This window comes from Eimeria maxima, genomic scaffold, assembly GCF_000499605.1.
Source record: "Eimeria maxima Weybridge genomic scaffold, Emw_scaff557, whole genome shotgun sequence".
NCBI lineage: Eukaryota > Apicomplexa > Conoidasida > Eucoccidiorida > Eimeriidae > Eimeria > Eimeria maxima.
The window spans coordinates 1-22,534 of record NW_013566598.1 but is presented as its reverse complement, the minus strand read 5'-3'; the positions used below and the strand labels follow the sequence as shown (position 1 = coordinate 22,534).

The 22,534-nt window shown below is 47.8% G+C and overlaps 4 protein-coding genes across 4 annotated transcripts; 2 read left to right on the top strand and 2 right to left on the bottom strand.

Moving 5' to 3' along the window:
- Positions 1-6,401: 6,401 nt before the first annotated feature.
- On the top strand, positions 6,402-8,981 carry EMWEY_00037370 (hypothetical protein, conserved; the record flags this gene model as incomplete). The annotated part of the gene is made up of 1 exon (XM_013482238.1): positions 6,402-8,981. The coding sequence occupies one exon, from the start codon at positions 6,402-6,404 to the stop codon at positions 8,979-8,981; it is 2,580 nt and encodes an 859-aa protein (XP_013337692.1).
- A 1,505-nt stretch (positions 8,982-10,486) lies between these two features.
- On the top strand, positions 10,487-12,159 carry EMWEY_00037360 (hypothetical protein, conserved; the record flags this gene model as incomplete). The annotated part of the gene is made up of 11 exons (XM_013482237.1): positions 10,487-10,670; positions 10,726-10,869; positions 10,926-11,010; positions 11,071-11,133; positions 11,185-11,365; positions 11,426-11,446; positions 11,504-11,578; positions 11,634-11,675; positions 11,733-11,802; positions 11,862-11,981; positions 12,041-12,159. 11 exons carry the CDS (start codon positions 10,487-10,489, stop codon positions 12,157-12,159), a joined length of 1,104 nt encoding a protein of 367 aa, XP_013337691.1.
- Positions 12,160-16,598: 4,439 nt separating this feature from the next.
- EMWEY_00037350 (hypothetical protein, conserved) lies at positions 16,599-18,682 on the bottom strand (the record flags this gene model as incomplete). The annotated part of the gene is made up of 3 exons (XM_013482236.1): positions 16,599-16,794; positions 17,430-17,904; positions 18,160-18,682. 3 exons carry the CDS (start codon positions 18,680-18,682, stop codon positions 16,599-16,601), a joined length of 1,194 nt encoding a protein of 397 aa, XP_013337690.1.
- Positions 18,683-21,423: 2,741 nt separating this feature from the next.
- EMWEY_00037340 (hypothetical protein, conserved) lies at positions 21,424-22,412 on the bottom strand (the record flags this gene model as incomplete). The annotated part of the gene is made up of 2 exons (XM_013482235.1): positions 21,424-21,681; positions 22,083-22,412. Coding segments are annotated over 2 exons (588 nt in total), but the record flags the coding sequence as incomplete, so codon positions are not given.
- Between the last annotated feature and the right edge of the window lie 122 nt (positions 22,413-22,534).

Here is a 22,534-nt window from a genome sequence, read left to right as displayed (position 1 = left end):
TATATATATGTACATGTATATATATATATATATATACATATTTATATACATATATACATCAATATATACATTAATAACATACATATACATCAATAAAATAAATATACATAAATACACATATACACAATATACATATACATAAATACACATATACACAAAATACATAAAAATATACATATACAAAATCCTTATACATATACATATATATATGCATACATATATATATGCATATACATATACATATACGAAATTCGTATAGGTATACGTATACGTATATATATACATACCCATCTTGTTTAGTAGTAGAAGGTCCAGCATGATCTCTTCCTACAATAAAATGTGTACATCCGTAGTTTTTTCTTATTAATGCATGCAGTATACATTCCCTAGGACCCGCCATCCTCATGGCTAATGGTATTAATACTAACATAGCATTATAATTCTTATTATTATTTATTCCCCCTTCTTCTTCTTCTTCTTCTCCTCCTCCTTCTTCTCCTCCTGCTTTTCCTCCCTTTCCTTCTCCTTCCTTTCCTTCCTTTTCTTCTTCCTTCTTCTCTTCTATTCCTTCTCTTTTTATTATTTCTTCTCTTATTATATTCTCTTGTTCCTCCTGCTTCTCTTGCTGTTGCTGCTGCTGGTGTTGCTGCTGCTGGTGTTCTTCCTCTCCCTCTTGCTCCTCCTCTTCTTCCCCTGGTTGGTACCTAGGAGGACTACGATTAGGTGTACTAGTAGCTGTATTATCTAGATGATTAAATATACATTGTTTATCTTGTATAAAATAACGTAATACATGTTCATAACAACGTGTACGTATATAATAAGGTATATCTCCTGGTTGTGTAGGTCCTATAACAGGAGAAAGAAGAAGAATTGGTTGTTTTTTTTCTTTATTTGCTACTATATATAATGCATGTTTTATTAATTCATAATGACTCCTATGTATTGGATTTCTTGTCTGAAATCCTATTACTATTTTATTATTTTTTTTTTCTTTTATTTTTTCTTTGCATGCAATAGGAGATAAACGATAATTTATATAATTATAATGTATTATTTTATTTATTTCTTTTATTCTTCCTCCTACATAATAACTTTCCTTATGATTCTCTAGTAAATAACGTACATAAGGATGATTCGTATCTCGCGTACCTAATACCTTATCCATCTCCTCCTCTATATCCGGTAAATATACACTCTCTACATCTAATTGGGCTATTACTGTACCCACCTATGGGGGAGAAAAAGAAAAAAAGAGGAAGAAAAGGAGGAAAAAAAAGAGGGAAAAAAAAGTACACAATTACATGTATGCATGCAGGAGGTAGGGGAAGGGGGAGGGACATTACTATTTGCATTATATTATTATTGTTATTTTATGCATTATATTATTATTATTTTTTTATTATTATATATATTTACATATATAGGTATTATTATTAAAGAGTAAGATATATTGGCATACTTATTGTTAAGAAAAGGGAAAAGTTGAATTCAGGAAAAAAACAAACAAAACTCTCTTTCTTTTATTAATTTTATTTATTTATTATTTTTTTTATTATTATTATTAATTATTATTAATTATTATTGTATATAAATTCTGTATTATACTTACCGCATCCCTTAACATCATTTTTCCTTGATTATTAATAATAGAGGTAGCAGTACTCATCCAATAAACATTTGTTGCTGCTGTTTCTCCGCAACAAGATTTAGGTATAGAAAGAACAACAGGAAGAGGAAATATTTCCCCATTTGCTAACGTCATTGAATCTAATACACTTTATTATACAGGAAAACATGAACAGGAACAAATAAACAAACACACAAATAATTATTTTTATAAATAAACAGGCTTGCTTATTCCCCTTATTATGATGTACGTATATATATGTGTACAAGGGAGGAGGAAAAGGAACTCGTGTTGTTATTCTTTACTATATATACTATGTGTTATTTATTATATATTTATGTATGCGTTATATAGGGCCTTATACAAGGGTATATGTATAGGTATATATAGGGTCATTCTTCTTCTTATGGTCTTATTGACTTACCTCTGGTAATCAGCAAGTGTCATAAATCCTTCAAGAGGAGCAAAAGCACCAGAAAGAATCATCTCTAGATCACACATCTGTCGCTCATTAAGTGTCCAATCTGACGGTAACGCTACAGCAACAGAAACAGCGCCACCACGAGGACGAGGAGGAGGGGGGCCAGCATTATCTGCAGAAGAAGATGGCATTTTTTCATATATTTATATAAAACTATTAATAAATTATCCTAATTATAATTAAAAAATAGATAAAAAAAGAAACACTGCAGATAATGAGGAAGGAAGGTAAGGAATATGTATATAATGGGTTGTTGGGGATGACAAGCTACGTCACGTCGTCAGAAGCGATCACTCCCTTGCATGCAATAATTAAGGAAATAAAGAAAATAAATAATAGACTAAGGGTTAATTTCCCGTAGGAGAAGAAAATGGTATAAACCTTCATTTAATTCAATATCCTTTTGCTCATATTTACGTCAGACATTTCTCTGATTTACCTCTGCTATAGTTAGAGAAGACGCCTGCTTAACACACGCAGGCGGGTTCGGGAGACGACAGACAGCTTGGCCGTCGTCTCCCTGCCCAGGCAGCAGACACTAAACATCATATTTTCTTTGACTTATTTAAATTATATACATTAAACTGTTAATAAATTAAGGTTAAACAAGAAAACAAGTTCCCTTCTTTCTTCTCATGCATTTTATTACCGCGCCACACTAATCCATTTGCACACTGGAGTCCCTCGCCGACTCGGCTGCAAGTTGCAAAAGTTGAATATACAGGGGTCCTTAGAACTGTTTAGCTCTTTTCCCTTTTATAAATAATGGTTACTTAACTTAAGGCGGCTGTGTTCCCAAAAAGGGAGGGGTTCCACTCCCATCCTGCTTGCTATAATCAGTGGCTTTTTGCACGTCGGCTGCACAACCCAGTGACGACACAAGAGAGCAACCAGGCAAGCAACGCTTCTGCAGAGAACGTCCCCGTTCTTATTTTATAAACAAATTAACAACCCTTTGTCTAAACTAATGATTTTTTATGTTTTAGGGTCTATGTTTGGCAGCTTTCTCCCCAAATTTCAATTCGATCCAGCCAGTGCCGCGCTCAGTTTCGCCGCAGGCGAACTGCGATACAAACCGTAGTCACCCTAAAATTGTATATTTCACTGAAATCAGCAAACAAAATAGGTAAATATACAGCATAACGCATTAGAAGTGCCTGGGGAGGAACAATTTCTCTGAAATACACACTCTACATCACTGTTGAATGAAATTGGGAATTGCATAGGCAGTGGTCACTCGAAGTTGCATGCTGCTGTTTATGTGTTCACGAAGAAACAGTACGTTCTTTCGCATTTTCAAGGCAAAATTATCAGGAGAATACTCATAAAAGAGACAGGGGCTGGTGCAACTGAAGAAACACCAACTGTAGGGGTGGATGCCTGGTTTGTGCTCATTATGGCTCAATTTGCCTGTTTGAGTAAGAAAACTAACGCAGAAAGGCATTCTTCAATGTAACACTTGCACATAATTTCCGAAGAAGTTTGGGCAACACCTCTTCACTGAAAGTGTTTCGAATTGCTTAGCGTGGCTAGTTGTTCTGTCGTGCCGCGCAAGGCATTCCAGAATGACTGGAGCATTTCGTCTTCTTTTCCTGGGAGGGAAGACTACAGCGTGATAGTATGCAACAGTTCTAGCTTAGTTATAAGCTTGGATAAGAGGTGTGATAGCTCCTTCATGCAAATGTTCTACAGGGGTGCGGAGAAGCTGTGCAACAGTAGCGCTGTTTCAGTAGAGTTTCCTGTGCATTACACTGTTTAAAGTAAAAACTAGACGAACAGCAGATGCGCACTCTCTCCATCATGCGTGCAAACGATATTTCTTATATACGAGAAATATCGTTTGCAAACATGAAGGGGAGAGTGTGCATCTGCTGCTCCTGTATAAACACGCTACGGTGCATGGATGTGCATTCCTCCACTAAATAACCCTGAAAAGAAGGGCCTGGGGTGCTATGCAGTATTACTTCTAGCATCCTCTGTCAATTGTAATCCTATATCCCGTCTTCGTGTGCCAAGCGTCTCAGGTTGGATTCGGTACCTACTCTATGAGCTAGCAGCGTGTTCGAAAAGCACCTCTACTCATTATACATTAAATGTATTTGTACATGTGTACAGATACATGCTACATGAATCCAATTTCGTACGTCCAAACACGATCCAGGCCGGTTTCTAAGATACCTAAAACCGTTGAGCAAGGAGCAGCCGCTGAAATACTAGTGGAAATACCCACGTCCCTGAAGTTGATTCGTCCCCCTCCAACTATTGTAGTATAGTATGCATCTTAAACAACTTTGGCACAGATTGAGTACCGATACTCCGCTTTTTCCTCCTGGAGTTGTTCGCTTTTGCAGGTACTTCAAGCGCAGTGAGCGCTCGGTGCTTATTGTTGCTACCCCTGGTGGAGAAAGCACCACACTCACAGCACGAGGGATTCTACACATAGAATAAGATTGTATTAGTTCAACTCTTTAGATGCTAGAAGGACTCAGAAAGCACGACTAACGACTTCCAATGGTCTACTCCCTCGATCCACTAAGCCGTCCCTCCTACGGCCAGTAGGCCCAATAAACTCGTATACAGCTGAGACCCACACTGCGTCAACTGCGTGTCTAGTTCTTTTGGTTGCGATCTAAAAGGACTATGCACTTAACGAAAATCCTGTTGAAACAGAAAACTTGCAAAAGCATCCAGCTTCTGTTTGGGTGCGCATCACGTCGAGCTGCTGAGCTCCGCTTAGCTGGATGCTCAATAACCGGGAAGCGGCACACATATGGGTTTTCAATGGGATTTACATAGGTCTGATAAGAATGAAATGTTGTAATCCTTGAAATAACAGTATTAAAGTGAATGGAGTCTTAAAAAATGAGTGTCTAGATGGCCGAACAGCGTTGGCTGGCTGAATGCGCTGCGGCCACCTCTCCCGCTGGTTACCCGGTTGGGTGAACCGGGCACGGCCAGCAGCAGTCCAGCAGACGGGCGAGTCGATGTGTTCACAATCCATTCGTTTCTTTCTGCTTTCTTCTATCCTACCACCAACAAAGTTTTTGTTGTTTGTTCATCAAAACACCTGAAAAGTGTCCTTAGGGGACGTGTGTACAACATCTGCATCCACAACAACGCTTGCGATCACCCGACCGCCCGCTGCAGCTGCTCTGCTGCTTGCGTCGCATCGCATACTGTCTGGCGGGTCACTGTCCAGCGTTTGGAGAATTGTGTTTGCTTCTGTTGTGCTTGTTAAAACAGTTCTTTTGTGAATCCTAGGCGACAATAAGTCTGTTCTTCACGGGGAGTGAGGCAGGCGGCGATGTGCAAGAGCGGTCGTTCCTCCGCAGAAGGATTCCTCATCAACCAGGGCGCAGCACAACGCAGCAGTGCCCAGGTGGAGAAGTACATGTGCATAGCTTGCTTATTCAATTAATAAACCTCTTTTCTTCGATTTCTAGTTGTTTCCTTTGATGGTGACAAATGCACAGGGGAAGAACGAGGGATGCGCCACCCACCCCAGTTTGCTTCTGCTGGCTGTGCACTGCACAGAGTCCGGTGGGTCAGCTGGTGGTGATCGTCGACCGGCCGTTTCATCTCCTTCTCGGCTTTTTTTCTCCAAAGCCCTCTCTCTCTCTTGCTAAACTACATTAGAGGAACATTGTCTTGAGATTCTAGTTTTATACTGCAGTGGCGTCTCCTCAAGGGCACCCTCCTCCCGCAACACACGGCGCTGCCAAGCAAGCGCTGCGGGTTCAGGTCACTCTTCGCCGTTTCCAGCCCTCTAGGAGGTGTTTGGGAGTTCTGTATCTGTGTGTATCCGTTTTATCGAATTAACAGCTTCTTGGACCCCGTACGCTGCAGGAGACGGGTAATCTGTGTCTGTGCAGCAGCTGTCACCCTGAGCGACTCACCGTTAGCAGGGGGGAGATAAGAAGAGGTAACAAAAGAGGCAAAAACAGCTTTAAAAGCGTAGCAACCAATTTTCAAGGGATTACTGGAGGGGCCTGACCCTCGGATTCTGGAGGGCTGAGAGCTGCCTTCGCATCTCACAGTCCGTCCGCCGTTTTTTACGAGAGGAGAGGGTGCTGCAAGCTAAATTGCTGTTGCACCAGTGAAGTGGAAGGTCATTCTTCCTCTTTCCCTTGTGATAGACCGTCTACCACCCCGGTAGGTGAACAGTAGACATCGGAGGAGTTTTATCTTCTTGGCGCGACGTCATCCGTTCGTAGCTCACTCGTCCATCAGCGACATACCCAAACAGCAAATCCCTGGACTTCTGTTATATACATCTTGTGTGCTGCTAATATGGCCACCAATGGGGGAGGGCCCTCACCGGGTCCGGCCTCTAGATCGAGGCAGTGGGAGGTTTCGCCTATTGGCTCGCAGACACAGACGCGTGAAGAGAGACTCGCGCGGGAGTTAGCAGTTCTGGAACTCAGCAGGCGCGTGTTGAATGCTCGTGTGACTCATTCAACGCAGTCAGTCACCAATCCAGAGACGGAGAGGGTGCCTTCTAGAGGAACAGAACCCAGTGGATGGGGCGGCTGCAGCCGTCAGAATTCCTTGGATGAAGGAGGCGTCAATACAAGTGGTGGCCTGTCGCCAGAAGAATTCGCAGCCGCCTTCGAGAGGTACATGGCAGGATGCGTATTGCAGCAGACCACTGAACTACAACAGCAGCAGCAGCAGCAACAACAGCAGCAGCAGCAGCATTCGTTTTCTTCTGCAGACACGGCAGCCTTGCTATCTTCCGCAGTTGATTTGTCTGGCCTGCGTGAAGGTGTGCAGATGCCGCCGTCTTCAGTAGGGCGCAGCAACGACGCTGCAACGAGGAGTTTTTCTTCCTCCACTAATTCATCTAGGGGTCCTGGAGCCCATCAGCAGACGTTGAACGCAGCGCATGCAGCAGCAGACGGAGCTGCCTCGCGTAGTACCGCGTTAGAGGTGGAGGGCCGCCGCCGGACTGGCAGTGGTCAAGGACACGAACCTGCAGATTTTCAGACTTTCATGTCTGAATTCGCCACTAGCGACGCCGCTGAATTGTGTACAGGGGGTAGGAGAGGACAGGGTGCAGGAAGTACAGCGGCTACAGGAGGGAGAGATGGAGCGGCCAGTAGTGCCTATCCTCTTCCACTTAGGGGAGGCAGTGGGGAGCAGGAGGGAGGTGGGAGACCAGCAACAAGTCAAGAGGAGGACTTGTTGAGTACTTCACTATTCTCCCGACTTATGCAAGAGTGCCAAGCGCAGAGTGCGGGAGGCGACATCGAGCTTAGCAGCGGTGACCAACTGGGGGCGATCACCAGCAGGATGAGAGCAGAAGGGGGCGGGCGGCTGTCTGCTGCCGTGTCCGCTGAACTTCTCGCCTTTCTGCAGCAACACCATCTCAGCAAACTGGCGGAGAAGCCAGAGACAGGAAAACGGCTTCTAGGAAGTGCCAACAGCACAGCGTGCAACAGCAACATCAACAGCCGCAGGACTAGCAACTGTAGCCCCGGAGCGGATGATGAAGAGGAGGCTCGGGCTTACAAACGCCGTATTTTAGATATGCATATTCTAGACCAGCGGCGCACAAGTTTCGCCAGCTCTAGCAGTAGCAGCGGCAGCAGCGATTTGAGGCTCTTAGCAGCCTCTCTAGCAGGGACCCGAGAGGGTGGTGAGGTTTTGGAGGGACCAGAGTCTGCAGCAGCAGCTGGCGGGACTGCGGAGCGTAGAGTGAAAACAACAGGACATGAATTGGTTGGGGGTGTGGCGAGTGACTCGCCGTCAAACCCATCGTCGCCGTCTTACTTAGCAGAGCTGCAGCTGATAGAACGTGTGACAGCCGGTGATGCGTTTCTTCAAGAGGAAGCCTTGGCAGCATCATCCTTTAGGGGGACTCTCGGCTACTACAGCGTATGCGAGGGTGCCGGCAAGGACGAGTGCTCAAGCCAGCGCCTGTACCCCATAGTACGTGGAGTGTCACGCGATAACACCAAGAAGCGCTGGGCTGTGTACTGGAAAGGGTACCGACGTTACTTCTACGATAAATTCTTCGAAAGCTGTGTAGAGGCATACAGGAGAGCGGTGCAGTTCAGACAACAGGCAACCACTGCAGCAGCAGCTGTCACTGCCACAGGAAACCCAGCACATCTTATAGCTGCAGGGCTACACGGATCTCCAGGAGGAGGCAGCAGCAATGCCAAAAACCATCAGCTCAAGGCGGAGCACTCCGAATGTGTTGCTGCTGTACTGGCCTCGGCTGCTGCTGCTGTTGCAAGCAACACAAACGGTCGCAAGGGGAAAAATGCTTCTCCGGGAAACAACGGCACACGGGACGACAGAACTCTTGTTTGTTTGTATAAGGAAGCAATACTCTTCATTCTGGAGGACCTGAGGAACAACGTACTAGCCCAGTACCTCACCTCCAGGGCGGCTCTCAACGCCAGCGCTGCCACTTCAACCTCCGGGCAAGGCTCTCCAGGGGAACTAGCAGCTGCTACAACAGCCAAGCGTCTGATGGACCAGACGCTGCTAATGCACACCAACGTTGTGGGGAATGCCACCTCCACTGCAGAGCTCCAGCCATCCCTCATGATCGTCGCCCCCTGTCTCGAGGAGTTGAAGCTTCCGAGCCAGCAGACGCCGCAGCAACAGCTGTCACTGATGCAGTCCATTCTTGCGATGCACATACAGCAACTTGTATTGCTATCGCGATACTTAAACAAAGGGATTGCCACCTTGCCTGAAGGGGAGGAGAGCGGTAGTGCAACCGTGCAGTCCAAACACCCAGAAGTCAAGGGAGAGAGCGAACAGGCAGAAACTACAAGTGGCCCTGTTCATGAACATCCACAGGAGCAGCAAACAGCTCCAGCAAGCGCAGGAAGCACTGTAGGTGTGCCCGCGTAGCAAAGCGCTTCAGGTATGGGAGAAGCTTCACTTTCCGCAATTGGTTTGAGCTGCAGAGGGCATCGTCGGATGCATCTGGACCACCATGTTCCGCCAGTTTAAAGAAGACGTTTGCAATGCTTGTCTCAGAGGGGGCATGCACCATCAGCGGGTGCTGGCGTATGTGCGCTGCGCCAGATGGGTTTTATATAGATTATAGGGCGTGTTCTGCGTACGCTAGTCTACACAAGATAAACCAGTTATCTGCCGAGCTGCTGTTCAGCAGGCCGTGGGATTAAATACCTGTTCAAATTCAGTATTCAGTACTGCTACATCCGTTCAAGGCGGTGCAGTATGGAGACGCGTAAGTGCTCTATCTAGAGGAGGACCGGTTATGGTGGAGTGCTTTGCGGTGGCTTAATTTATGCAGTTGGTAGCGTATTATGAATTCAGACGCCTCGTATGTGACGTGGGTGGGCATCTAAGCATCAATCAACGCAGCGTCATTTGCCGACGTTCTCACTTCTACTCCATTATGGTGACTGGCTCGTTGCTTGGTGGGCCACCAGTGGTACTTTCAAAGCCGTAAAGGATTGCAGCAGTACCACTGGTATTCCGAGGCAGTATTGTGCCCTTGGAGGTACAGGTGACTCGTGCGGTCAATTTTTGGACTAGTGGAGGGAAGGCGTATTCTAATTGTTGGATATGAACAATTGTAGGCTATTTCAGGTGTAGCAAAAGGGAGCAGTCAGTCAGCGTGAGACACCGGCATTTTCTTTGCACTGGTATAGGTGTTCAAGTATCAGTATACGGTAGTAGATACGCAGACACATGTTAACAACCCCGTAGTAGTAGTCGTTCCTGCGATGGTAGACTAGTAGATGAGGGCTATGCGCTATGGGTATGAGTACACGCTGTACTCCTATTGTTCGTATTATTCATGTTAGCCTGTAGTACTCCACAGAATCATTGATTGCAGAATCAGATGCTCCGTATGCATCCAGGCAGCTCAATATCGTAATGGAAGCTGAAAGGTCTCACCACCGGTGTGGTGAGACCTTTACACAGTGTGTTGCACGGTGCAGGACGGCTCCAGAAGAGTTTATGGTGTCTAGAAGGTAACCTGTATTTAACGTCTCATCTTGCGATCTGCGTTATCTACATTCACTATTTGCCCCACGATGCGCAGATATATTCATGCCGTATTCCGTGGAAACGTGCAGCTTTCGGCGAGTCGTTTAGTTCCAGAAATTGCACCGCCTGCGAGAAGAATCAGCTTAATAAGTGTGGTATTGTGGCAAATTTGCGTCACTTCGATGAAATTTTTTGTTGAAGAAAAAAATGGTTGGAAGAAAAAGTGATCAGCTCATTTTGCTGCAGTAATGAGGAGGCGTCGATACACCCCAAGCAGCCGATTCGTGGAGCGCTTTTGTTATATGAGCTTCATATTTGCAGAGTTCAGCGCGCGTATGCTGACATTATTTTGACTCCACTTTGATTCATCCTCTGAGTACATGCTCGTGAAGATGAAATTCCTTGCCCCCGTTGTCCTTGTTGGTTGCGTCTACACCGCCGGAACCGCCGCGGAAGAGTCGGCGCAACGTGCAGCGACTTCAGTGGAAGACACTGTAAATGGGGTCAAAACCACTTTGAACTTTGCCGGGAAGTACACCAACAGTTGCTTCTCTGTCCCTAACTCCCTGTGCTTCGGTAAGGTGTTTTTTCCTCATTCATGGCATTGCCTGTCCTTACCCATTTCTACCAGGAGGCACTGAGCAGGTCGTCTCTGGAAACTCAGTGCCGGAAGGTCTCGGGGCATGGCTAACATTCGACCACCTTTACTCAGCCGACCAAAGCGGAAATGGGAACCATATGCACAGAACCCCGAGGGCGGGCCCAGCTCATAACGGTGCGCTCAGCTCTACGTCGAAGCTTGGCATCGGTTCATGTACACATCCAAAATAGGTCGCGGTGCCAGTGCTGCATTTGTTAAGGGCGCTAGCAGCAAAATAAAGTCCAGCCCATCACTGGAGTCATCAGATTTCACAGTGTAAGCAAAATTGCTCATGCTGCATCCATACAAAAGCATTCATTCAAATTGCTTCCGCAGCTCTTTTTGGATGTACTTGTTGAGTGACTCCAATGGCCTTTTCCGCAATATTGTTTCAAAGGGGTAGGTCGAATTCAAGCCTACTTCCTCAGACCTTTCTTCATATGTGCCCAGGAGCGAGATGTCCCAAACACCCTCCATCCTGCTGTACCCAGACAGCCGCCGTCTCTCAGTTCGCGTTACAACTGACGACAGCGGGTCCGAGGGAATGCCTTCAACAGGAAGTCTACCGCTAAGACGCTGGACCCACGTTGCAGTTACTGCATCTGAGAACAGGCTCAAACTGTTTTTGAATGTACGGTTATTCGAGACTCCTCATGCTAAACGTAAATTTCCAAATTCTTAACTTTTGCAGGGAATGAAGGATAGCGAAGTTGTGAGTAAAGCCGTTTAGACGACCGCATCCACGCCTCTTCCTATTTTCAAGTAACAGTTCCTTCGCGGCAATGTAGTACCAAATACTGAGGACATCGTTGTTGGAGCTTCCATTGAGAACCCTGGCTTCGAGGTAAAGTGTACCACAGTCCGCACTTTCTTTGGATGTTTCACCGCCTTTTGTTCAGGGATATATTGATGACTTCCGGGTGTACACCAGAGGACTTCCTGTAAGTGCAACCACGCATTGAGTACCTCTCCACAAAGGACCCCAAATCCATCATCAGGAGCATGAAGTATCTGCAATGACCATGCCGGCGCTGACGGGTGTCCCAGATTCCGAGTTTGTTTCGCTAGGTGAGATCAGAAGTGTTCACAACCAAACGAGCATGTGACAACCATTTCAATGCGTACAGGCTGCGATTCTTGTGGATATGACTTCGCAATGAACTCTAACATGTGTGGAGAGCCCGCAGCACACCTTTGCTCACTGCAAGAACTCTACCAAGGAGGTATCCATGCGGCACGCATAAACGGTAAGGGATAATAGAGCGTGTAATTTCGTTATATGTTCATCATAAATTACTTGGTTTAGGTCTACTGAACTCCAAAACGGAGATGTGGCACAGTGACATGACCGCAGGAGAAATGGCTAAGAATGAGAGCCGAATGGCACTATGCTGTGCTGCTTCCCGTGGTCCGGAGAGTGCGTAGCCAACCAAAATATCTGGCTTCTTGGTTGTCTGAACGCTGAAACAATTCGTTTTGTCTTCGAACCGACGTGGATCAATTTGCTAGGAGTGCGATTTCTCATTGTTTTACACCATAGTTTGGTGCATAGAAGTCGAAGCGCCGCGAATACTAGGCACTAAGTATCAGCGTTACTCAAACACACTAGCAGATTAAAGTATTTTGAAACAGTTTACAAGTGTCTTGTAGCATCTCATCTCTGAATCGAGACGTAGATGTGGCCATTTGCAAAATTCTGGTCGACCGTGACAGCATTCGACGAGATGCGAAACTTTAGCGGCACACGCAGGCGCAAACGACAAGTAGCCGGGTCGCCTGGAAAGCAAAACAAAATGGGATTATTCTTCTTTCAATGAGATTAATCTGCTTAGGTGACTGCCAACTACTGCATCGTCACTTGCTTCATTCGACTAGCGAGGATGGATGGTGTATATGTTTACCTGGAAGTTGGATCCGCCAAGTAGGATCATTAAGCCGGCCAGAAAAGAGCAACGTATTGGTGGCAAATTCTCGTCTAACGCTCTCAATTGTTCCTCCTGCATCACAAGACTTGTCACAGCGATTGCTTTAGAAAGTCGAAAATATAGTTTAGTTTACACTGTTCTTTTTCTCGGCATAGTTAGTGCTTCGGAGCATTCCTCTAATTCATGATATTAGCAGAATAATTCCGCTGTAGAACTGTTGGGTATCCAATGTGTCCTGTTTCCCTCCAAAGTATTGTTCATAACATATGAGGTTGCTTGCTTTAAAATGCACCTCTCATCATGGCGCTCTGGAACGTGCAATTGTGTCACACCTGGAAGCACAACTTCGACTTCAAAAGAGTTTTGGTGCTCTGCTGCACGGTAAAGGAATCTATGGGAGGCGTCCTTTAGGGCTGACAGATTGTGTTTCTCTTGCATTGGTTCTTGAGCTGAGCCCCTACACGTTCCTTGGACCTCGTTGGGTTTTTTTAGCTGGAGCATTTTATGCACACAATTAAAATGAACCGTCAATCAATACTTGTCTCTGGAGGTGGGAAGACCGTTGGTGCGTTCGGCAGTCGTGTCTAACGCTCGGTCGTCTGGACAGGGACACATGAGACAGTCTTGATTGTCATTGTGACGTTTTACCGTACCTGGGGGGAAGGCAGGCAGCTCACCCTTGATCTGTTCACATTGCAGGAGACAGAACTTTCAATAGGAATCACAAACCGGTTGTATACTGTTTTCAATGCAGGGGGGGAGCTGGGAAAAGAACTTCGAAAAGATATTAGGTGACTCACGCACGCTCCTGGGTATTATCGTCACATGATGCAGCAGATCCCGCAGGAAGGCACGTTGTGCTTCCAGGATGTAGCGAATCTTTAGGGTAGCCGCAGAGTGTGGCACTCCGCATCTGTTGGCTGCATTGGGATAATGAAGCCGAACCACCTTGTTCAATTGGGTTCCTATTTGGATATAAGCTGGTGCTAGTGCTGTTCTGAACGCTCTCGGGAATGAGTGCTGCGGTGCAGGTGCAAGGATCTGCACTGGCGTCTTGGCGGCAGGGTTGAGCCGGCTGTTCACCTTCCCCCTTGAGATTGATGGGTTGAAAGGTTGGTGTGTTATTGTTGGTTGAGCCGTGCGTTTGCTCTAGGTGCTCAGACCGTTGAGAAACATTATAACTCCACGATAATATGTAGCCATCTGCTGCCAGGGAGAGGAAGGTGACTGATGGGCAGCGTCGAGATTTAGATACTGAACAACCAACATCGTGCTGTTCCAGCTGTACGTAGTACAGGAGTGCAGTTGGCACAGAAGCGTGCGGCAGCTTCGCTGAGACAAACTGAATGATTGCATCTTCCAACCGTTTGGCCACAAGTGGGTCTGAGTTCCTGTTTAACTTGAGATTGGACTGCTTCGAGGCGCTTGCAGATAAGACTGATTCCGAGCTTGGGGCTCGTCCTAGGTCACGAAACAGACTTGCAAGCCCTGCTCCTCTGTGGTACCTTGCCTTTTGGTTAGGCGTTTGCTGCTCATTGCACGTACGGCAAGCTGGCCACACGTTTTCAACCCCACAATATGAACTGCTCTGATCCTGTTGACTGGGTTGCTGCGGTGCAGCCTTCTGCGCCGGGACGGAACACGAAACTTGCATCCCCACCAGCATTCGCCGTTCTGTTTCGTACGCTAAACATATTCTGCTTTGCCCAATGCATGCTGTCAGGAGCAATGGAGCAGGCAGCACACGCATGTTCCTCTGCGGACAAACCGTACACGAATGTCTATGGTAACCACTGCTTTTAAAAAATAGTCGCTTTGCACATATCCTTACCTTGCTACAACGGAAGACCGTCGTGCCGGGTGAAAACCCTGCTTCGTGTCATGTGTCACCAAAGCTACAAATTGGTGTTTCAAGAGACCCAGATGAAACAGGCTATCCACAGGGCATGCGAAAGCACGCAAAATTCCATGGCCACTAAGACAAGGGATTGCCGCGTTGGCTTACATTCCCTTTGGCAATGGTTTCATACAGGACTTCGTGCAGAGGATCACCAGAAGAACGTGACGTTCCTTCAGGCCCTACGACGACGGCCGTAGGTAGCGACAAAGGGACAAAAGAATCAAGAGCCTGGGCATCCTGCGCAACAGATATTGATTCACATGATTCGTCTGTTTGTGAACGTACTGCCACAGAATCAGCCCACAGCAAGCTCAGCTGTTTGTTGTAAGGCTCTGGGAATCCACCTCCGTCAACGAGCTGACGAGAAGACGACCGTCTGGAATAGAGAAGACACTTGGGGGGGCATTAAGGCCGGTAACAAGCAGATGGTCCTGCGCCGCATGCCCACACGTAAGACTAGGGCATGCTCTGCAACATTATCCACGTTCACATGAGTAACCGTCTTCCTGTCTGTTTGGAATCTCTGCACGTGCTGTCCAAACTCATAATGTAAGCTACAATTAGGGGAAAGACCAATGACCCTGTTTGTGAGGAGTTGCCGCAGGTTTCTAAGTTAACAGGGCTCAAGGGTGTATTATCGCCCACTTCATAGCGAGAACATTGTCCAAAGCGAAGAAGTTTCGGTGGCGTGGCGAAGGGCACGTGCAGAGTCGCGATAAGCTCCATATCTAGGGTAAAGGTGGAAGCTTTTGAGTTTTTTGAAGAGTACTCGACGCACGGCCCCCGGCTTCCCAACAAACTCCCAACTGCAGTTGAGTCTGCACTGACATGGTGGGGGAGCGAGATTAGGCGAAAGCAGTTGACGTGGCCTGCTGTACTCGCGACCGCCAAAATTCCCCTCCCACCGTCCAACCCCAATGCAGAAACACAACCTGGAAGAACATCATAAGCACCTTGCACTAGCAGCACCTGCATCTCGGCAGCTGTAGGCAAACACTAGAGCAAATTTCCACAACTTCTGAGTTGTTGCCCAAAGCGTCTGCGGGTGCCGCTACTAACGGGGAGTGATTTGCCGATCTAGAGACACCACCGGCGGGTCTATTGTTCCTTCAGCGCTTTGTTGAAGGGCCAGCAGGATGACGGTCCCCTCCTCTGTCCCGGCAGCAACAAGGCCTTGGGCTTCTCCTCTAGTTGCTGCAGCGGCAACGGCTGTGATGGGCGACTTGAAGTATAGGGGAAGTGCTGCAGCATGCGAAACAACGCACTAAGCTAAATGGCGAGGGCAACAAGTATCCATACAACAGGCCTTTGGCTGGCTGCTGTGTAGACATGGAGTTGTTCAAGTGCATCACTAGGTGCCAAGACCTAGCCTCTATCTTTGGATTACACGGCTTGTGTTTTCCCTGTATATGGCAGAATTAGGGCTTCGCGCACTTGACCTTGACAAGGAGTGAAACTCCCACAAGCGGAGTTCTCCTCCTACGCAACAACGGCCTCCAGTTACGACGACGGACGAGCCGTCCGCCGGCGGGCGTAGCACTTGTTGATGGTGCGAGTCTTGTACTGTAGTCTGCATGGAATATGCAGGTGGTGTGCCTCCTGGAGGAGTCCTTGGGAAGCGAGGTAGGGAAAGGAGAGCGGACACATCGAGGCTACCGAGGGGTCTCTCTTGCAGAACAAGCGATGACTCCTCGGAAAGATGTAAGGCATCAAGGAGCACAAGTTGCGTTCGAGTCGACAGAAGGAGCAGTGGCTCGCTCCAGAAAGCAGCCAACACTTGCGAGCTGTGCAGCGGCAGCCAGGTGGACCCTTCCCCTGCTCTCACTCGAAGGCTATGTAGATGTCGAGTGGCCACCTGCTGAGTAGTTAGAGACCGTTTGGGGAGCAACTCGCGCATAGCAGCAGCAGGAGCTGTTGGTACTGCTGTTGCTGATGTTACCTCGACCTGATGCGGATTGCGGGGCAGTCTCGTTGACGTTGTTCTCTTCTGCGCCTGTTGCTCCGTCAGTTGGCTGTTTCTGCATGTGCTGCTTCGCGTGCTAGTGCGACTCACTGCTGAGGGAGAGCGGTACAGGGTTGCGGTTTTCGACAGCCGACGAGTGAAGCTCCTTCGATTCCCCGGTGCACTCGAAGCTCTGGAAAGCGAATGGCGTCGGGTGCCTCCTGAACTCCATGGACGGCCCACAGAGTCCCCGTAGGTGCTGCGGGGTGTTCGGGAGGGTGCATGTACCGACCCTGTGGCGAAGGGAGGCGATCGAGAAGCAGCAGGTGGCCGAGTGGAAGCAGGCGAACGAGCTCTCCTGGGGATAGTTGAAGTTGTGTCTGTTCCACTTCCCTGCTGCCTACGGTGAGTGGTGCGGGTGTTCAAAGGCAAGCGTAGTGACATCCGAGTGCATGTAGCAGTGTTGGGGCGTGATGCTGCAACCTGTGGTTTATCTTGAGGGAGCTGTGAGCATGCACTTGAACGGCGGCCTGAACCTGCTAGAGAGGGAGTTGCATTGCCTGTTGGTGAGGTCAATGCGCCGAGCGGCAGCAGCTGGACGATACCCTCCTGTGCTACGAGCAGCAACAGGCTCTTCTGTAGAGGCTGCAAAAGTAGAATCTTGCTGCTGCACGAGGGCACGGAGACGGAGCGCAAGGGGGCCAAGCCCCGGAAGACTACAATGCGCCTGTCAGCAAGAGCAGCGATGATATCTCCTGAAGGCAAGAATGTGCAAGCTGTGGCTTCTGGCAGGGCCCCCGTCTGCTGAGTCCCCTCGCCTCCTCCCCCTAAACGGGAAATGCACAGACTTTTGTGGGAAGGAAGTTGAGAAGGCCGTTCGCTGTTCACACTCCAAAGACGCAGGTGCCCCAAACCAAACGTTGCAAACCGAATCAGTGCGCCTTCCCCATTGCTGTACTTTGACCCGCTCTCCGATTTTGTGTCTCCTCCGTCCTGCGGTGTACCTACACTCGATGACCCCCTCCACTTGCTGCGGCATCTGCTGAAGCTGCACAGCCCCGCTAGCCTCGCTGAGGATTCGAGAGTGAGGCCGTTCAACAGCGAGCGGGTGCAGGGAGTGACATGAGTGGGGCGCAACACCGGCAATGCGGAGGCCGCTTGGAGGTGCGCCTCAGCAGGCAGTCGCCGCTGCACCGTCTGAGAGACGTTGAAGTACACTGCAAGAGAGTGTTGAGGGTCAGATAGCAGCAAAAGCAACAGACTACCGTTAGCGCTGAATTGGGCTGCGGTCACCTCCTGCTTAAAGGGGAGCTGCACCAACGCCGCCTCTTCCAGCGTGTGCGGCGACCAAAGGCGACAGACAGGCAGAGCCCCAGACCCCTTTGTGGTAGTCTGCTGTTCCGCTGAAAACCCGCAAGACAGAATGTAGGCCTAATGCTATCAAACAGGTGCTCCAGATTCAAATACGCATACATGAGTGCACTCATGCAAGCATGAGTGCAATGCAACAACAGAAAGCCTGTCTTTTCCTTCCTGTCGGTGTAGATTAAGTTTTTGATTATAATACTGCCTCTTCTTCTTTCGCTGTGTCTAAGAGAGCCGCTTAAAACAGACCGAAAATCCAAGACTCATGTGTTTATACGTGAACTTAAACTCACCAGAAAGGCAGAGATCTAGTGCCTGCGAATACACCAGGAGGTTCACCTTACTGTGGTGACGCAAGAAGACCCTTTCGGAATACGAGGGAGATGGCGGCCCCAGCGGATGTGGTGGGGTTATATGAGCTGAATGGGGAGTTGGCGATACGTTGCATGTCTTGTCTGGCTCCACCTTTTGTGGGTTGACCTCTGAGTCAGACGTAAAGTGCAGAGAACCCTTGAGAGGAGCAAAGACACCAGCGCTGCTTGCAGCATCGCCGCCGGAAGCAGGGCCCCTCACGACACACCAGGAACCCAGGCAGTATACAAGGAGGTGGTCATGGACAGTATCAACTCTTAACGCAGATCGACTGAAGAAGGGAACGACTGCTGCTGCCTGACGAGAAGCAACAGAAAAGCCCCAGCAAGAGCGAAAGGAGAAGGAAGAAGAAGAGAGAGATGCTGATGATGCAGACTCAACATCTTCAGGAACACCACCACCAGGATCTGCACTGCATCCATCAACGCTCAAGTCCGACCACATGCTAATCGCGGCCTTTGCTCTTGAATCGCCTCGACGAGATATCCAAAAGCAGGTTGCTCTGGTAAGCGGTTAATGAGGAGATTACAGCTCACAGCAGGGTCAGGCGTGGAGCTTGCTTTATCTTGCAGCATGAATAGTTGAGAAGTTTAATAAAATGGGTGTTTCGATAAATGAGTTCTACTACGGGCTTCAGGCTCTGCTGTCGGCGGCGAGCCACAAAGTTGGAGTGACGTTGGGTTTACTGCATTATTGTAGATTCATTTCTCTTGAATTCCGTTAAACGTTCATAGATGAGGCATGCAATGCTGTTGCTTTTCGGCGGCGTCCTTACAAAATGCACATCGCCTGTTGAACGTGAGTTGTGATGTGCTGTCTGTGCAGAGGCGCAGCGGCAGCGCCCAGCGTCTCCAGGAGGTGCAGTGGAGAGGCGTCGAAGAATCGGAATGTTGCAACGGATTCGGACAATATAAAATTCCAATTAGTCTTCTGCAGCTGGTTGTTTGCAGAAAATGAGGGCAAAATCCACCTGTCACCATTGCCGCGCTGAACCAGTCTAGACGGACAGCAGCCGCTGCTTAGTCTGTGCTGCGCGTCATGCACACTCAGAAAGATCTTAAACAAGGGTAATAATCGCAAATGTAACAGATTGAAACAAACACATTCTTAACACCCATCAATTTAATAATTAAGGGAATTTCTTGAGTGCCGTGCTATTTTTTATTTCAACGTAGTCTCGGGCGGCTCGCTTACGACCACAGATCGGCGGATCGAGCAGCAACGCCAGCCTGAACGAGCCGTTCCTATCAATGCCACAAACCAACTAAATGATTAAACACTGGTATTTGTAAATAAACGAGTCTGTATATCAACCATAAGAACTACTGATGTGCTGAAGTGACTCTTGAAAGTACCACGACGGGCAGTAGTGACCATTCCCTTGACGCCTCTATGATCGGGCAGCTGAGTAAAGCAAGAGATTACTTACATAGGACAGATCGAGACTGGCGCCCTTTTCTTATTTGATTCTGGATTCAATAAGTGGAATGAAATGTCCGCTTTAATTCGCTGGCTGCGCTGGTAAATGACAAAGATTTGCTGTGCAGTTTGTCTTCAGATTGCTGCCGAACTCCAGTCCACTAACTAGTTTTAATGGCAATACAAGAAGAATGAAACACTTTGTTATTGTTACTCAAGATACATTTAGGCTTGCTGAGGTAGAGGTGAAGTCTACCAGGTGGCATTTCACAGGGGCGGGCTGCTGTTGTATCCTTGGTCTCCTGTGGTGCTTAGGCCTGCCTACCTTCTAACTTGGCACATGAACTCCTAATTGGCTTTGGTTGGAGGACTCCACCCACCCTCCCCCAGAAGCGGAGGACTGTGTATAGTTTCTTGTAAGGAGCACTTACCTTAGTTATTCTGCTGCCACTCCTTTTGGCGACCGCCTTTGTGCATGCTCGTTACAGTTATCAAATTGATGTGTGAGGCGACGGGGGGAATTCCCTGACCTAATAAAGATCACAGTATTTGCCCAAATGTACTTAAAAGCCAAATAATCTTCAAGGAAAGAGATTAAGTACTTCACTGCACAGCTGAAACTTGGATTGAAAGTGTCACTGCGCAAATATTCCCGATTCTGTATGGTAGGTCTAGAGCTGGATAGACACGTGTTCAATTTCCGTCCGACTCTCTCTTACACTCCTTTAAACGTAATGGAAGGAATAGAAGTAATATGAGCTGTCTAAACGCAACCTGAGCTGTTGCTTGCTGAGCTGTATTCCTGTGTATATTCCATCTTTTAAAACCGTTACTAAAAAGGCAAAATGCAATGGTATCCACTGGAGACGACGGGGACAAAGAACGCCATTCAAGGCAGCATTAAGAGAGAAAAAATACAGGATAAAAAATGCATCCATATGTCATCCAAGTATTTTGCCTGAAGCTGCCTGGCTGGCTTCCACCTGCTGAGGCAGCAGGTGCTGCAGATGCGCCTCCGTTCTTGTTGCTGCTGTTGTGTGTTAGTCTACGTCGACTAATCGCACAGGGTGTGGACGTTTGGAAGAGACACTCTTCGTTAATGTGTATTAGGCGCAGCAGCCGATGCACTGAGCTTGAATACACCTAAAACCAAACGCTCCGCTTACAGAAGCGTCGCTTCTGCTTTGAAGCCACTCTTCCAGTATGCAATGCTTTGATGCTTATCGGTGTATTCTAGTATTGCGTATCTGCTAATATGATTGAATGACGTGTGTTGTTGAATATTTGCCAATCTACGTGTTTCTGTTTCATCTACAACTTGTAGGTCCCCTTATATCCTGCTACGCCAACATGTCTTCTTGGTCATGCGACAATGAAAAGAAATATCTGGTCGCTAGGCAGATGATGCTGCTGGCGTTCTTGTATATCTCAGAGCACTATCACTTTATATTCGCGTGTATTGCCTAATAGTACTGAGGGTCGACAGATCAGGCAGATGCTGCACGTGAACACATATTCCTTCTGTACGCAAACCTAAGTAACTCGTCGTTTGTCTGTCTGTTGACAATCTGCTGGCCACTTAAAAGGAGAGTCAAGCTGCACAGCAGCTCCCAAAAATAAACCTTCGTCGTTGCGTCCTCGGAGCGGCTTAGCTTGCGAACGTTGCCTTGAGAGGAAGGCTTTTGCTTATGTGTTCCCTCCCTTCTGCCTCCTCTGCCCAGCAACGCATTGCATGCCTTGAGATACCCTCCGACTGAACAATTCGTTTATCCAGAGCCGTCACTATCACTGTCTCCGTAGGCTTCACAAAGGGAGGCGAAAACATTCTTGTCCTCCTCTTTTGCATCAGCTGGAGTAGTGCTTGAAACCTTTGAGTCTTTGGAAGAGCTTTCACTGCTAACTGCTGCTGCAGCCTTCTCCTCTCCCTCGCCTCCTTTTGCGTCCTCTGCCTTCTCCCCCGAAGGAGTTGTTGCAGATTGGGCGCTCTTTGGCTTCTTGATAATCAGGTGCAAGGAAGGACGAGACTTCAGCAGCAGACAGAGACAAAATAAAACATAAATACTTTAGGAAGAGAAAATTAGACAGGGAGGCAAAAGCAACAAACAGAAACCAATGCAGGCAACCAACATAACCCTCCCATTAGGCAAAAGCTACGGTTTTGCACCCTCTCCAGTGCAGAAGGAAGTGAGGGGATGAAGAACAAGAATTTGGAAGTGTAGACAGAGGGGTAACCACATGTCTACTGAAACATATCAAGGTCTTTCGGCATCACCAACAACAGCAAAGGCAAATGCGGCACAAACATCACACGGCAGAGTCATACTTAAACAGCAGGACATCTTCTCAACTCCCCCTTTGCTGTCGCAAGCCGTGGCTCTACTGATGTGCTGGAACGGTGGCTGCACAGTGTTTTGTGCGTGCTCACCTCAAGAGCTCTCTTTCTTTGTTTCTCTTGGAATACTTTGGTTGTCACCTCAAAGATGCATTCATCTCCAAACGGTGACGACATTTTCGAGCGTTGTTTCTGCAAGCCTAGCATAGAGAAAGGTGAAGGCTTCCCTCCCGATGAGAGGCTGCCTTCAGACTCCGTGCTGCGATGCGTGTGGCTTGAGGAAGCAGAACCCGCCTTCAGAGAAGCCTCTCGAGCCTTGTGGAACTCATCGCGCATCATATCCTCCTCCTTCTGTCTCGCCAGCTTCTTCCGCCTGTCTTGAGCGCGTAAAGCCTCGTAAAATTCAAACTCCTCTTCTGTTACCTAAGGCGTATACGCACACACCCAGATGTGGTGTCCATTGCGGTTATGAACGGAAGGTCATGGACAGGCAATGATGAATTTGAGCAGGAGCATATATATATATATATATATATATATATTAT